This window comes from Mus caroli, chromosome X (genome assembly GCF_900094665.2).
Source record: "Mus caroli chromosome X, CAROLI_EIJ_v1.1, whole genome shotgun sequence".
In the NCBI taxonomy this organism is placed as follows: domain Eukaryota; kingdom Metazoa; phylum Chordata; class Mammalia; order Rodentia; family Muridae; genus Mus; species Mus caroli.
In genome coordinates this window covers 88,312,781-88,328,017 of record NC_034589.1, presented here as the reverse complement: position 1 = coordinate 88,328,017, position 15,237 = coordinate 88,312,781, and the positions used below count along the sequence as shown (strand labels likewise).

Below are 15,237 nucleotides of genomic sequence, written 5' to 3'. Positions count from 1 at the left end.
GGTTTCTCTGTGTAGCCCTGGCTGTCCTGAAACTCACTTTGTAGACCAGGCTGGCCTCGAACTCAGAAATCTGCCTGCCTCTGCCTCCCAAGTGCTGGGATTAAAGGCATGTGCCACCATGCCCGGCTAAGAGTCTCTTACTGAACCTGAAAATCACCAGTTCAGCTAAATTGGCTGGCCAGCAAAATCCTCCTGTCTCGAGACATTGTCCCGGAATTGAGATTACAGGTGTGTGGCACCATGCCCAGCTTTTACATGAGTTGCTAGGAATCAAACTCAGGTCTTCATGTTAGCAAGACAAGCTCTTTACTAAGCGAGTCATTGCCCTAGCTCCAGACTGATCCTTTTCTTGTCCCAAAATACAGCTAAAGCTTAAAAAATGTAATCTTACCCTCAAATGGTGAGACTTGTCTTAACCTGGGGATAAGGTTAATAGAACCCTCCCTGCTGAGAACTTCTTCCTCTCAATGGATAAAATATGGCTTTTTAAGAAGGCCCAAATTATTAAGGTCACAGTTACAAGAAAGTTCTCTGAAGGGATTTCAGCATCCTGGCAAATATCTACACATTAGACTATTAAGTGGAAACGACCTTTAAAGGTGGGGGCTATGGAGTTACTTCTTTTATTTCTCTCCACATCACCTGGTATATTGCTGCATTTAGAAGTTGTCACCCTTTGGCTGGCTGTGAATCTGCTTGGAAAAGGAATGAGTTGTCTCTTAGTTACTTCCTAAAATCCTATATCATTGGATCCTTTAAATGCTCTGCATTGCCTGAATGCTGACCTATGTACCTTTTTGGTTTCTATATGCCCAAATACCAAAACAAAGCAAAGTACTGACCTTCTATTTGATATAAGCTTTTTTTCCATAAGGAATTTAGCATTAGACAAATGGGTGCTTAGGAGAATAGTGAGATAAATAAATTCATTGATTCCATGGGCAATATACCTATTATCAATCTGTAAGAAATGGGTATTGCATTTGGACATGAACCAATAAAAAATGTCTAACAATAACCTTGGGCAGAATTCCAGTTGGCCATAGAAAATACCCAAGGAAGCTTATTTGTACCAATACAGCACATTAAAAGCATCTTGCTTTTAAAATGTATGCTACTGAGTGGCTAAATAGATGGTGATACTACTAAAGGAAATACAGCGATAGCTGGAAACCCAGTTGTCTTTTTGAGTACCAGTGGGTGAGTATCTACATACCAAATGACATAATGCACCTTCTCTGCAAGACAGCAGTCTCTTGGCAATGCTCCACTTTAAAGTAAAACCCCAAATGAACTCCTGCTAACGTGGCACATTGAACCAGTCCTTCTTTATTTCCAAGGTCTCCTATGTTGACTGATGCCACATCCATCTTCATGGACATGGACTTTTGTAGGCTAGAATTACAGCTTCCTTATGACAATAGAATGTACCCCAAGAACTTGACCAAGGTGATTCACTAAATCCTCACTCAGGCAGACAGCTTTTTGAACAACTAGTCCTTGTTAGGAAGGGTTTTTAGAGACCCCACTGATCCCAGAGGATTAGTCTAGGCATAGTCAGGGGGTTGGGGCAATTTTTGAACAGTCCATGCCTGCAAAAAGTGTTCCTCCCCCAAGAGGTAGGTTTCCAAGGAGAGTGGTTACTTCATCTCACCCAAGACCCCTCAGCTTTTCTTTTTCAAATCTAAGCTTCTGAATCACCTTGTATCATATTTAAGCAGGAGACATTAAGTAACAGAAAACCAGTCAAGAGTAAATATCATAATAATGAAAAGTTCTCAGAAACGTATCCAATTGGATACCTTGGTAATATGGGCAAGAAGGTTATACTCCCAAAACATAGACTTCCATAAAAGTGAAATGATTTTCCATGATTATTTTTATAATTTCTTCAGCAGTACTAATTTTTTCTATTTAGTCCTTTCCTTTTGTATTTTTCTGCAATGTAAACTAAAGCAGCTGGAAAGACTACATGTTTTCCCTTTAGAAAAATTTTACCTGAAGTATATATTGAATATAATTCAATAGCATTATCAATTTGCACCTAAAATTGCACCTAAAATATAGATTGCTATAAAGCCTTGTTTATTCAGGAAATCCCAGTCTTCCTTTCAATGACTGGGAGAAAAGATCTGACATCAGAGGTGGATTCTGAGTATTGTATTGAAGTTTCATTCCGAAACTTACTTCTCTCAAATCTTTCACAAACAAAACAAAACAAAACAAAAAACAAAGTTACTTATGCAACTTAATATTCATACCCTGTTGCCTGTGGATGGCTGTTACATGAGTGACCCACATATGACTAGCTTGGGTGAATAGGGAAACACAGACTTTATAACATTTGAATAATGGAATTCCTAGGAATGCTTCATGATCAACAGAAAACAAAAACAAACAGGAAATGGTAATTTCCCATTTTCCTGTCCCACTCCCTCTCTTCATCAAAAACCATCATTAAGTAGTTACCATGTGCCTTAGTTACTGAAGCAAAACCCCAGGCAAAGACCAGTTAGCTACGAGAAATCAATCAAAATGTAGGGCATAACAAACTCCATAGTGAGAGTTTGCTCCTAACAAAAAAGATGCTTCACAAAATCTAGTTTAAGCAGGTATTTAAATAGCCAATTTCAGCAGCCCACAGAAACCTTTTATCAAAGTAGATCAAAGCAATTATTTCAACAATTCCATTTTGGAACACACCTCTCTTACCTCTGTGGTGCTTGTGTCGCCCCAGCCCCACAAAAAGATAGGAAGAGACTGCATCTCACTTGAAGAACAAATTCTACAGGCACGAGATCATACCCCTCTGGTTTAGTGCCTACCTGTGGCCCTTCAAAGGGATCTTTAGGGAGTTACTTAGTTTCTCTGAAGGAATTCTGTCAATCCCTTATTTCTGCACATGTGTAGAAGGAGACGGTAAGGCACTGCTGGGTTTGGCTTTGGTCAGTTACTACCTGAGAGAAGCTGTCAAAAGCCAAAGCAAAAGAGTAAACTGAACTTAGTCCCTCTCAGGCCAACTAGGCAAGGAGTGGAACAGCTAAAAGGTGAGAGGGAGAGAAAATATATTAAACTGGGGCTGGATACTGCCTTTCTCTCTGCTGCCTAAACTCTTTATCCAAAGGTGTATGGTTTCAAGTTTGTATATTGCACTTATTTAAAATGTATATTCTGGGAGATTTTGTAATTCACTTTTAGCGGTCAGTTTTTTCCACTGTTAAACCATGAGTTGTTTAGTGGCCCAGAGGAATTTTTAAATAACCAATTTATCAGAACAATTTATATGACAGAAGTGCACAGAGGCCACATGACTTATGTCACACAGTCACTGGTTAATGGGCTAAGAAGTAGTTAATATTGAAATAGCCTAAAAACATGCCTCAAAACATAGAAACTTGTCTAATATAACTCCCCGCTAGTTATCTGATTTCAGAAAGTTGATCCAAGCCTGCCTTCAAACCCTTATTAAGAAATAACAGTTCAATAGTTGATTAGCATTGAAATCTGTAAGTCCAGATTATGTGGGGGCTCATATAAAATTCTACACCAAAAAAAAAAAAAAAAAACAAAAAAAAAAAAAAAAAACCAAACCTCTTTAAAAAAAAAAATGTCTCCCTACTGTCAAACTGCACAGCCAATCAAAACACTTTACGTTTTAACTTGGAAGAAATCCTTGAAGAAAAGATAACTCTAGTGTGTGTCTTGGATTTGGGGGTTCAAAGAGCAGTATCCCCAAGTTGTATAGGATTTCAAGCTTCAAGAAACCTACAATCCATTTGACTTTTTTTTTTTTTAATTCCTTGAGGCCAGGTTGCTGACGTGGTTGAGAAGAAACTTCCTCATTTACCTAAAGGATAGAACAAGTGTGAGAGAAGCTGCTCAATAGAGACACAGTTACTGAGAGAGAAGAAAGCTCTAGCCCCGTTTCTGTACTTTCATTCTTAAAGGCATGCATCCCCATTCTAAATAAACGTAGCATCTCCAGGTTGCCATTGCCTGACTAGAAATCTTCAGTATCGTCCTAAAAAGGTTCACGCTTCCTTTTCAACGCACGTTCTTTCTACATGCATCCTCAAGGTATATATCAGAAGAATGAGGGTGTTTTGTTTTCATATAGTTTTCGTTTGCCAATAGGTATGAAGGAAAGAAAGAAAGAGAGGAAGAAAGAAAGAAATCGTTCCTGAGCTAGAATTTAGAGAACTTCACCGGGGAAGCAGTCCAAGGTTTGTGAAGAAGAAAACCATTTTAAAACTGTGACAATGCACCTAAAAGGGAGGGGGGGGGGAAGGTCATTCTTTCTTCTCCCAAAGCACAAAAAAGCACAACATATCCCCAGCAGCCCGTTTCCTACCCAGCCAATACAATAATGCTTTGTAAGCTGAGAACTGTGTCCGGTATAGGAGCTAAGTATAAACAGCTGAGAAGGATTAGGCTGCAGCTCCATTCTCATTTACATGAAAATCCTGTAAGCATCGTTTTTTTTTTTTTTTTTTTTTTTTCCTCGCTGGCTGCGGGCACAGAAGGAACTCTTTTGTGCCATAGCCACGCATACATTTCCATCCTTTGTCTTTACTTACCAGTCGAGGCTGTGGGCATGTGTGCTCTATTTCCTCCATGGTTTCTGAGGGAGGCTCATTGGAAAGGGATTTTGGGATACCTGTTTCTGACTCAGCATCAGTGGTAAGTACTGGCATGGCCAGTGAATGCTCCCTCCAGCTCTACACCCTCTGGGAGTCTCCTCCCAGGCAAAGAATGTTTTCTTTGTCACGTATTTTTCTCTTCCCTACCCATCCCCCTTCTTCTTCCCTTCTTTTTGTCTTCCCTGGGGGGAAGTAAAGAGGTTACCCCCCACCCCCAACGCACACACCACCCCTTTCTTTCTCGGAGAAGCCCAGAGGCAGGGCCTCAGTTTATCACTATAACAACCAGACAGCACGGGAGCGTCTGGTGCGGATACAGTATCCTCATTTGCATGGAGCACGCTGGTTGGTTACTGTCATCATAGTACCACTCCACCTGGGAGCGGCCGGGGCCCATTGGCTGGCCTGCCTTACCCACCAGGCCTGAACTTGCTGCTTTTGTTTTTTGCATTTAATTCACTTGTGAAGGTCTCTGTCAGTGCCTGGTAAGGACTCCCTGCACTTCTTAGATAAGATAAAGCTGTTTCCTGAGGTGCCCCAGACGCGTCGCAAAAGAGCATAAAGGACCATTCCCTGGCATGAGCATTTAATGCAGTTGTAGTCAGAACATTTGCTAAATAGGAATCATTCTGAAGGCAGAGCCATTTTAAAGCCCCAAACCACTAGGTCAATTGCCAGCTGGCGTCTGAGGGCTTGTCCGGCAACTCACTGTGGGCATCTGAGAGTTCACCTTCTGGACTGCATAAGACAGGAACACTGACAGATGCCTAAGGCCTGTTGTAACTCTGTCTATCCCTGGGGCTGCTCCAGGAGGAAGTTTAAAGGAGGTAGGTTGTCTTTGACAGCCTGCGTCCCAGGTCTAACTGCCCTCTCTTCCTCAGCCAGCCTTTCCCCATTAGTCTTACTGTCATCTGTTCCACAGTACACTTATCTAACATTCCTATATCCTATAGTATAGGGCCTAGACTCCTATCCAAGTGCTCATGGAAATCTGAGGAAAAAAAAAAAAAACCACAGTGATGTGCCTTTAGTGTTTACATTATCCTAAAACATCAGTGTAAGAGGAGTCTGAAGACACACATTCCAAGGAAAGAACTTGCAAAGTGTTTGTTCTAGTGAAATGCCATGTCTAATATTAGTAAGAAATAAAATCACTAGTATTTGTTAAGCACAGGTGCAGTGCCAAGTACTTTACTTAGATCTTCCTTAATCTTCATAAGAACCCAAAGCAGATCCTATTATTATCCCCACGTTCTAAGTAAGGAAATTGCAACTTAGAGTAATTGCGTAGGGTCTCAAAGTTCATAAGCAATGGAGCTGGCATTTAAAGAAGAGGGAGGAGGAGCAGGGAGGGATACAGCAAGTGTAGCACAAAAGGAACTAAGGAAGAATCCATTCAAGCCGAATAAATCCTTATGCTTCCAAAGCTTTCATTTTGTGTTTCTAACTACGGTTTCCATGCAAGTGTGGCCACAGACCAGCAGTGGACACCAACAGAATCACCAGCCAGCAATGTTTTAGGAGTGAAAACTATTGGTCCCATGACAGATCCAAAAATCAAATTTTGCAGGTTTGAGGTGGGGCTTGCATTTGCATTTTTAGTGAGCTTCTTGGTAATTCTAATGCTGCAGGTATGGGGACCATAACTTGAGAAACAGTGGTTCAAAGGATGGAATAAAAATACCAGTCTTGTCTTTCTTAATAGAATTGAGGAGGATCAAATGGATGCATTATCTATCACTCTCCACAAATTCAAACCTGGCCTGCTAATATAAAGAGGCACTTTTTTTTATTACTTCTCAAATAAACAAAAGGCTAGCCTTAAAAGAAGAAAAGAGGTACTGTAGCAGAATAGTACTTAAGTTGACCATTAAGAACCTGCTAATTTAAACCAGGCATGGTGGTGCACACCTTTAGTCCAAACACTCCAGAGACAGAGGCAGAAGGGCCTCTGAATTCAAGGCCAACCTGGTCAACAAAGGAAGTTCCAGGACAGCCAGAGCTACACAGAGAAACCCTGTCTTGAAAAAACAACAAACAAACAACAACAAACACTAAAACAAACAAACAAACAAAACCCCACCAAACTTGTCAATTTAAGTCAGGATGACGTAGCTCACTTGACACTATAACACGTATGCTTAAGAGAACTCTAGGGACTAGAGAAATGGCTCAGTGGTTAAGAGCACACACCGCTGCCTGAGTTTATTTGTTAGCACACATGTTAGATACCTCACAACCACCTGTAAGTGCAGCTCCAGGGAGCTCCAATGTCTCTGGTCTCCAAAAGCATCTACAATCACACACATATACCTCCACCCACCCCCACGGACACATGAATATACACATAATTAAAAATCTCTTTGAATAAAAAAGAACTCCAGTGATGCAAATCTCCCAGCTACTATCTTGTCATCTTGAGAAGAGTCCTCTCCTTCCTATTCTGCCTGCCCTTCTAGAAACACAAAACACTCAGGGCACAGGTTTTGCTCTACTGAGATGATCAGCATGGAAAAAACAAGCCCTGCACTACATTTAAAAAACATTTTTTAAATCACTTTATTGTAATGAATACACAAATAAAGACATCATACAACTAGATTAAAATAGCCACTCCAAAAAATAAGGTTGGTTAGTCCCAAATCTACATGGCAATGAACTTTTACTATATGGTTAGAATGGTCCTCCTGAAGTCCTAGAGCTTCACTTGGGCTTTTACATTTTCATTGTTATTTAAAGGGCCCTTTTCACCTGCACTGGACTGTAAGAGTGCCGTTGTCAGTCTTGATATTTTTCATCTGGATCCACCCCCTGCCCCTTCCACATCCCCCACACCCCATACCTCCACACCCCCACCAGGAAGTGGTTCTTAGAGAGTTGTGCCCCAAGGATCAGCCCAACAATCCTGGCAACTCTTCAGACATTCTCACTCCTCCCTGGCCTACTGAATGAGAATGGAGCCTAGGAATCAGGGATTTTAAGAGCCACTCCTGCTTTAGTAGGTATTGTAACACGCGATAAAGTTTGTGTGTGGACCATGAGCTAGAGTCACGTATTTACACTGGAAAGCACTTAACTCCCAGGGCATACTGGGTCAGTGAGCTGATGGCATGGTTCTTAAATGGTCCTCTGATTCCCTCTCTGGAATAAGAGGCTCACCATAAGGTAAGAGGTTTGCTTGCTAATTGAGTTCCTGAAGCCCCCTCCCCCCCAGAGCCTGGACCACAGCCTTGCACCCCCAGCTTTCTGCATTTCTGTTTCAAAATGGGCAGATACCTTTCCCTCCCCTGTACTTCACTGTCCCAGCAAAGCAAAGGCTGCTTCTCCATAAAATGTGGATCTTCATTGAGTCCCCCATGTCAGACATTGAGAACACAACTCATCCTGTGTTCTCTCCAACTTTGGCTTCTAGTTGCCCTGAGAGTCAGCTAACCAAGGCCATGGCTACTAATCCTATTCCAGCCTAGTCTTGGCTTTTTCCATCCCTTTTCTCTACAGCTGAGATGGCAGGTGTGTGCCACCATGAGCCACTATGGTACTCTTGTTATAGGGGAAAAAAACCATCACTTTCTTCCAAAAAGCATGTGAGGCCGGGCTAGTTAGCACATGTGCAACTAGAAAGGCATTTGGAGCTCTGTGCAAAGAAATCCGAAAGCTGAAGCAAGGAACAAGGCTATGTGTAATTATCACAGGCAGAGGAAATGCACTGGGGTGGTTGTTCAGAAACTGCCCCCCCTGAGGCACATCTAGATATTATAACCTATTTCTCTCCTGTTGAATTTCATCTGAGTCACATCCCCAGTTTTCCCTCTGTGGCTCAAAGTTAAGGTCTAAACCTTGACAGTCTGAAGAGAAGCAGCCATGTTAAGTCATTGAAACCCATGCACAAATCCTTTTCATCTATTTCAGGAAAGTCTTGCTAATAAAGAGAATTCCCGATGGGAAGCGTGGTACCCTTTTTGTAGTACTTTCCCCCATTAGATGGTATCAGTGTAGCACAAAATCGAATACTGTGAAATTTCAAATGAATAAACAGTTTCCGTGTGCTTAGGTGACTTAACCAATGTTGCATAGTAAATGATAAGAGTCCAATTTTTTAAAATCAGAATTGAACACTTCTTTCCACTAAGCTATACTGCTTTGCTGTTCAATATAACTAGATTTACTTTGTTTCAAAACAATGATCGGGTGGTTCAGGCTCTTCCTTCATTGTATCCTTTACTCCTTTTCTACTGATGTCATGAAACATGAGGCACTCTTTGACCTGTACAGTTCATTTCAAATCCGTATAACTATGGATCTGGACATCACAGGTTCTCACATTTACTTCTGACACAAAACTCAAACATTTTGCTTAAGAATGAGGTTGATACAAGGCCAGGATTCATAAAGGTATCTGGGGGAAAAACTGGAAAACAAAACAGAGCTTCAAACTTTTTTTTTTTCGAGACAGGGTTTCTCTGTGTAGCCTTGGCTGTCCTGGAAGTCACTTTGTAGACCAGGCTGGCCTCGAACTCAGAAATCCGCCTGCCTCTGCCTCCCAAGTGCTGGGATTAAAGGCGTGCGCCACCACGCCCGGCTCAAACTTATTTTTGAAAAGAAAAACCAAAAGATCCAGAAGATAGAATTAAAGTGGTTTGTTTCATTCTTAAATGTATTTTCTACTTTTTAAAAATCTTCTGTAGTAACCAAGAGTTAGCCTTTACTCATTTGTTTGACCAAAATGTATTGATTCTGAGCCCTGTTTTGTGGCACTAAAGTGCAACTGCATAAACCCAACACATCAAACCTACAGTATATTGAAAATGTGGCTGACAAACTCTGGCCTAGTATCTTATATGTAAAATAAGCAGGCTGGTCAGCAGACTCAGTGGCCAAAGGCACTGCTGAGCCTAAGAACCTGAGTTTGATCCATGGGTTCCACATGGTGTAAGGAAAGAAGCAACTCACAAGTTATCCTTTGACATCCACACTCATGCCATGGGCAAGGCAGTGACAGACAGACAGACAGACACACACACACACACACACACACACACACCCCACATAAATAAGTGTAATTTAGAAAATGTATCTAAGAAAACCCAAATATTTGACACTCTAAGTTCTTAGTAGCAAAGGGAACAGACAGCAGAGCATTAATGGCTGTACCTGTGTTTGAGAAAGTCTTGAAAAGAAACAGATTCTTTCTCAAAATACAACAGACATATCTAAATACTGATGATTAAACTCAGTAGAAATATGATGGATTTTGTTTTACTATATAAACCAGATATAACAGGGATTTGGGGCAGAAATTAGAGTTGCCATTAGCTGTAAAAAAAAAAATCATTCTTACTGACATTAGCAGCTGCGTAGTCAGTAAAGAATTATTGTTGCTATCACTTGGTGTTATTTATAAACACTTTTATATTCTAAGTGCTTTACAATCACTTATTGTCTAATTAATATCTAATCATCTGTTTACAAGTAATAATCACACATGTAGTGCAGTTTAATCAAAACTCCAAGTGCCGCAGACATCACACTCAGGATGCTGTGTAAATTTTGGTCCCTCCCTCATGGGATTTGAGTCTAACATGTGACTGAAACACAAAATACTATAGACAAAAATGGATAAAAATTCCTCACTTGAATTTGAACACTCTTTAAAAATAAAACTGTTACATATTAAATGAATTGAGTGAATGTCAGCCAGTAAGTAAACCTCTAGGTAGTTTTCCACTCTTTAATAGCTTAATTTCATGTGTCTATGAAATTTTCGTTTGCTTAACCTACAACATCGGATGGTAGTTTCCCTAAACATAAAAAGCCAGACAGCAACTTATTGCAACTGCTGGTCATAGTCACAGTCACAGTTTCAGTGATTTTAATAAAAATCAAGTGTACCAAAAGGGAAGGATCTTTGAGGTATTCATTTAACTAGGTTCAAGTCAAAAACCTGCCCGTCTTCATTCTTCACCTTAAATGGGGATACTGCTGTATCCTGTCCGTATCCATCACATGCTATTCTGTATGCAATCACAGAACCATGAAAGGATTGAAGTACACATATGATATGCGTAGTAATCTGTTTTTTTCCATTCAATGAGTTTTCTTTTTTTTTTTTAAGATTTTATTTATTTATTATATGTAAGTACACTGTAGCTGTCTTCAGACACTCCAGAAGAGGGAGTCAGATCTCATTACGGATGGTTGTGAGCCACCATGTGGTTGCTGGGATTTGAACTGCAGACCTTCGGAAGAGCAGTCGGGTGCTCTTACCCACTGAGCCATCTCACCAGCCCTCAATGAGTTTTCTTCTAAGTACAATTGTTAAGGTGGAGTACTTGCTTTTTTCAAGGCTTTTGACATATATATATTTTTATACCATTACCAAATTATCTTCCAAAATGTTTGATTACATCTAGTTTCTTATATCCACTTAAACACCTGTTTTCCTTGGTTAGTATCTGCCATAATTAGTTCATTCTTTAAAAATAAAAACAGACAGGTCTCACTGTGTAGTCCAGGTATGAACTCACTAGCCTGCAGATATCATGACTCTACTTCCTGAAGTTTGGGATTACAGGCATGCTCCACCATACTCATGGTTCTGGTCCTTTTTGCTGTTTCAACAAGACGTAGTTTCCCAATCCTGCAGCATATACTGCAGGGTCCTGAGGGTTTTCCCAGGGGCCATCCAAGTGTGACACAGATGAATCGGACAAGCAATCAAGCAATCAAGACCAGATGCCAGTATAGATGCATTCGTTCCCAAGTAGATTGTTATTATGATCCTTGAATTTTATACTAACAGATTTTTAAATGATCTTGTTTCCAGTGTGACTTTCTCATAAAATCTACACTCAAAATCTTTTAATGCCCACAAAGAGAGTTGGTTGAATTTTTTTGTTATTTTCCTATGAATGCCATAACAATTTGTTACAAAATTAATGGGTTGACAACTATACAAATCTATTATCTTAAAGTTCTGGACCAAAGTTAGAAACCTAAAGTGAGTCTCCCTTGAATAAAAATCAATATGGCCACATGACTGTACTTCTAGAAGCTCAAAGGGACAATCTGGTTCCTTGCCTTTCTGACTTCTAGATGTTGCCCATCTTCTGTGGCCTGCTTTCTTCCATGGGTGAAGCAGCAATCATATCACTCAAGCCTCTGCATCAATAATCTCCTCTTTGCCCTTGGTCCTGAGAAGGCTCAATGCCCCAGTGTAAGGGAATGCCAGGACAGGGAAGGGGGAGTGGGTGGGTTGGTGAGCAGGAGGAGGGGAGATATGATAGGGGGTTTTGGAGGGGAAACCAGGAAAGGGGATAACATTTGAAATGTAAATAAAGAAAATATCTAATAAAAAACAAATAATCTCCTCTTCTAAATCTCTGGCTTCCTTCGTTCGCTCAGACTCTGGTGACGTCCCTGCGTCATCTGAATAATCCAGAGACACTCTTTCCACCTTAAGATCGTAAATCACATCTGTAGGGTCCCTTTTGCCATGTAGGGTAATATAGTCCCAGCTTCTGAGGAATAGGACAGACATCTTTGGGAGGGGGCTATTGTTCTGTTATTCTTCCTGCCACATATATTCCTTAAGAGAAGCCTGACCTGATATTTCATGTTGAGATATTCAGAAGAATAGATTGCTTGTAGTTTCAATACTTAGTAATTATGAGACCCTGCTGTCAGGAACAGGCACGATGCCCAGTTGGCTGATAACAAGCAGTCCTTGGAGACTCTAAATGATTCTCCCAGGATTTCGGAACTTGTGCAAAACTGGATTTCGAATCCAGGGCTGTGGCACTTCAAAGCCTTGGTTCACTGCACACTGCTTCAGTATCTCAGCGTATGCAATGTTCTGATCAGTTTACTCTCCTTGGATAGCTCTCTTTGAGAGCATTTCATTTAATTTGAATTTAATAGTACAAATTAGTCAGTTAAAGCTTTTATTAAGCCCCATATATCTCCTATTTTATTCAGTTAGAAGATGTCAGCATTGAGCATCATCAGGAAACATACACTGAAGAGGATACCCTGGCTGGGGATGCAGTGCAGTCTCTATGGTTCAGCACTTGCTCAGTATGGACTAGCCTCTGAGCTCTATCCACAGCCAGAAAAGGAAAATGGCCTTCACATCTCCCAGCAATCTTTTTTTTTTAATTTTTTTTAAAAGATTTATTTATTGGCCAGGCAGTGGTGGTGCACGCCTTTAATCCCAGCACTTGGGAGGCAGAGTCAAGCAGACCTGAGTTCGAGGTCAGCCTGGTCTACAGAGTGAGTTCCAGGATAGCCAGGGCTGCACAGAGATACCCTGTCTTGAAAAACGATTTGGTTTAAAAAAACCATTTCATTTCGTTGTTGGGAATTGAATTTTTACGACTTCTGTTTGTTCTAGTCAGCCTGCTCCCTTTGGTCAACTGGGCTCCCTTAGGCCCAAATATTTATTTATTATTATACATAAGTACACTGTAGCTATCTTCAGATGCACCAGAAGAGGGCGTCAGATCTCATTGTGGGTGGTTGTGAGCTACCATGTGGTTGCTGGGATTTGAACTCAGCACTTTCCGAAGAGCAGTCAGTGCTCTTACCTGCTGAGCCATCTTGCTAGCCCCCCACCAATCTTTTAGATTGGTTGTATTGCCATCATCACAACGTGAGTTGCTCTGCAGTGTGATCTAAAATGAATTCATTGGGGCCTCTTCTTTGTGAGTAGCATGTAAATCTCCAAAAGATAACAACTGATATGGGAAAAAAATTATCTTTTCCAAGCCCCATCAATATACCAAATGCCCCCCCCCTTTTTTTTTAAATAAAAAGAGCCTTACCCTTCAGGGTCTTAAACTCAAGCTTTGCATCATCTTGGTTTCACCCCATAAGGTCCTTTGGATGGTTATTCTTTTTTCTTTTCTTTTCTTTTCTTTTCTTTTCTTTTCTTTTCTTTTCTTTTCTTTTCTTTTCTTTTCTTTCTTTCTTTCTTTCTTTCTTTCTTTCTTTCTTTCTTTCTTTCTTTCTTTCTCCCAGACAGGGTTTCTCTGTATAGCCCTGGCTGTCCTGGAACTCCCTCTGTAGATCATGCTGGCCTCCAACTCAGAAATCTGCCTGCCTCTGCCTCCCAAGTGCTGGGATTAAAGGCGTGTGCCACCACGCCCAGCTGGATGGTTATTCTTGGTTGCCAACTTGACTCTATCTGGAATCAACTAAAACCCAAATGGCTGGGCACAGCTGTGAGGGAATTTTCCTTAATTAAACCATTTGAAGTGGGCCGGCCCACCACTAATCTGTATTTTTTTAAGTGGGGAAACCCACCTTTAATGCAGCTCTTTTGAGATGGAAAGATCCATGTTTAATCTAGGCATCATCTTCTGTTGGCAGCCTAGGTAAAGGACATGGAAGAAGAAAGCTGCTTCTCTCTTTGCCTGCTGGCTCTCATCTCCCCAGCAAGTCCATTCCTCCCCTGGCATTAGAGCTTACTTCTCCTGGATTCAGGCATATTTTGGAGACCAGTTAAGACATCTACCCTCATGGACTGAAAAACGACTGGGTTCTTAGACCCCCTATTATTAGACAATAGTTGTTGCTGGATTAGCTGGACCACTGCTCATAAGCCATTCTAATAAATGCCCCTTATATATGTGTGTGTGTACACAAATTCATATGTATTCATTGTATAAGATCTATTCCTCTAAAAAAATCTTATTAAAACAGTTTTCAGTCTAGATTATAAATAGAACTACTTGAGTTTTCAATAACACTGAGGCTTTATTGTTATGCCCTAGAGATTCTGGTCTAATACACTTGGAACATAACGTCTGGAGATCCAACATGGCAACACACAACTTGAATCTCCATACGTAAAGCCAAGGCAAGAGGGTTGCTGCAAGTTTGAGTGTACCCTGGCCTACACTATAATTTCCTGGCCAGCCTGAGATTAGAGTTTCAAAACAAAACAAGCCTAAATTTAAAAATCTTTTACATTTAGTGTGTGTATAAGTGTGTGTACTCACATGTACTTGTGTCACTATGTATATGGACATGTGACAACTTGTAGGAGTTGGTTCTCTCCTTCTACCAGGTGGATTCCTAAAACTGAATTTGGGTTTTACTCAGGTTGGCAGTCTTAGTGGCAAGTACCTTTATCCTCTGAGCCTTATTTATTTATTTATTTATTTATTTATTTTAATTTTTATTTTTTGGTTTTTCGAGACAGGGTTTCTCTGTGCAGCCCTGGCTATCCTGGAACTCACTCTATAGGTTAGGCTGGCCTCGAACTCAGAAATCTGCCTGCCTCTGCCTCCCAAGTGCTGGAATTAAAGGCGTGTGCCACCACTGCCTGGCCTATCCTCTGAGCCTTAAACCCAACTATTAAATATTTCTCCCCCTAAGAATCCATGAGAAAATAACTATTATTGTATGTGTTCCCAAAAGCTTGCTATCTAAAAACTCCCAATAGGCAATTATTTTAAATACCCAGCCCGTTGAAGTCTTATGAGAGGCTATGTAAAATGACTTACTAATCCTGAGTAGAGTAACTCTATGCAAGCCAATGGTCTTCTGCAGAAGCCCATCCTTACTATAAACAATTTTTTTTCTTTTTTTTTTTTTT

At 40.7% G+C, this 15,237-nt stretch overlaps 1 protein-coding gene across 3 annotated transcripts in view; it reads right to left on the bottom strand.

The window, feature by feature from the left end:
* The window catches only part of Pcyt1b (phosphate cytidylyltransferase 1, choline, beta), a 92,016-nt gene that overhangs the window by 65,163 nt on the left and 11,616 nt on the right, over window positions 1–15,237 (bottom strand). The window contains exon 1 of one of the 3 annotated variants that reach the window (XM_021153166.1): window positions 4,578–4,936. The exons of 1 other annotated variant lie outside the window; for it this stretch is intronic. In XM_021153166.1, coding sequence (XP_021008825.1) covers window positions 4,578–4,694 — 117 coding nt within the window. In that variant the 5' untranslated portion in view covers window positions 4,695–4,936. Of the gene's footprint in view, window positions 1–4,577; window positions 4,937–15,237 lie in introns of those variants that run through there. One more of the 3 variants, XM_029473661.1, reaches the window with a different exon arrangement.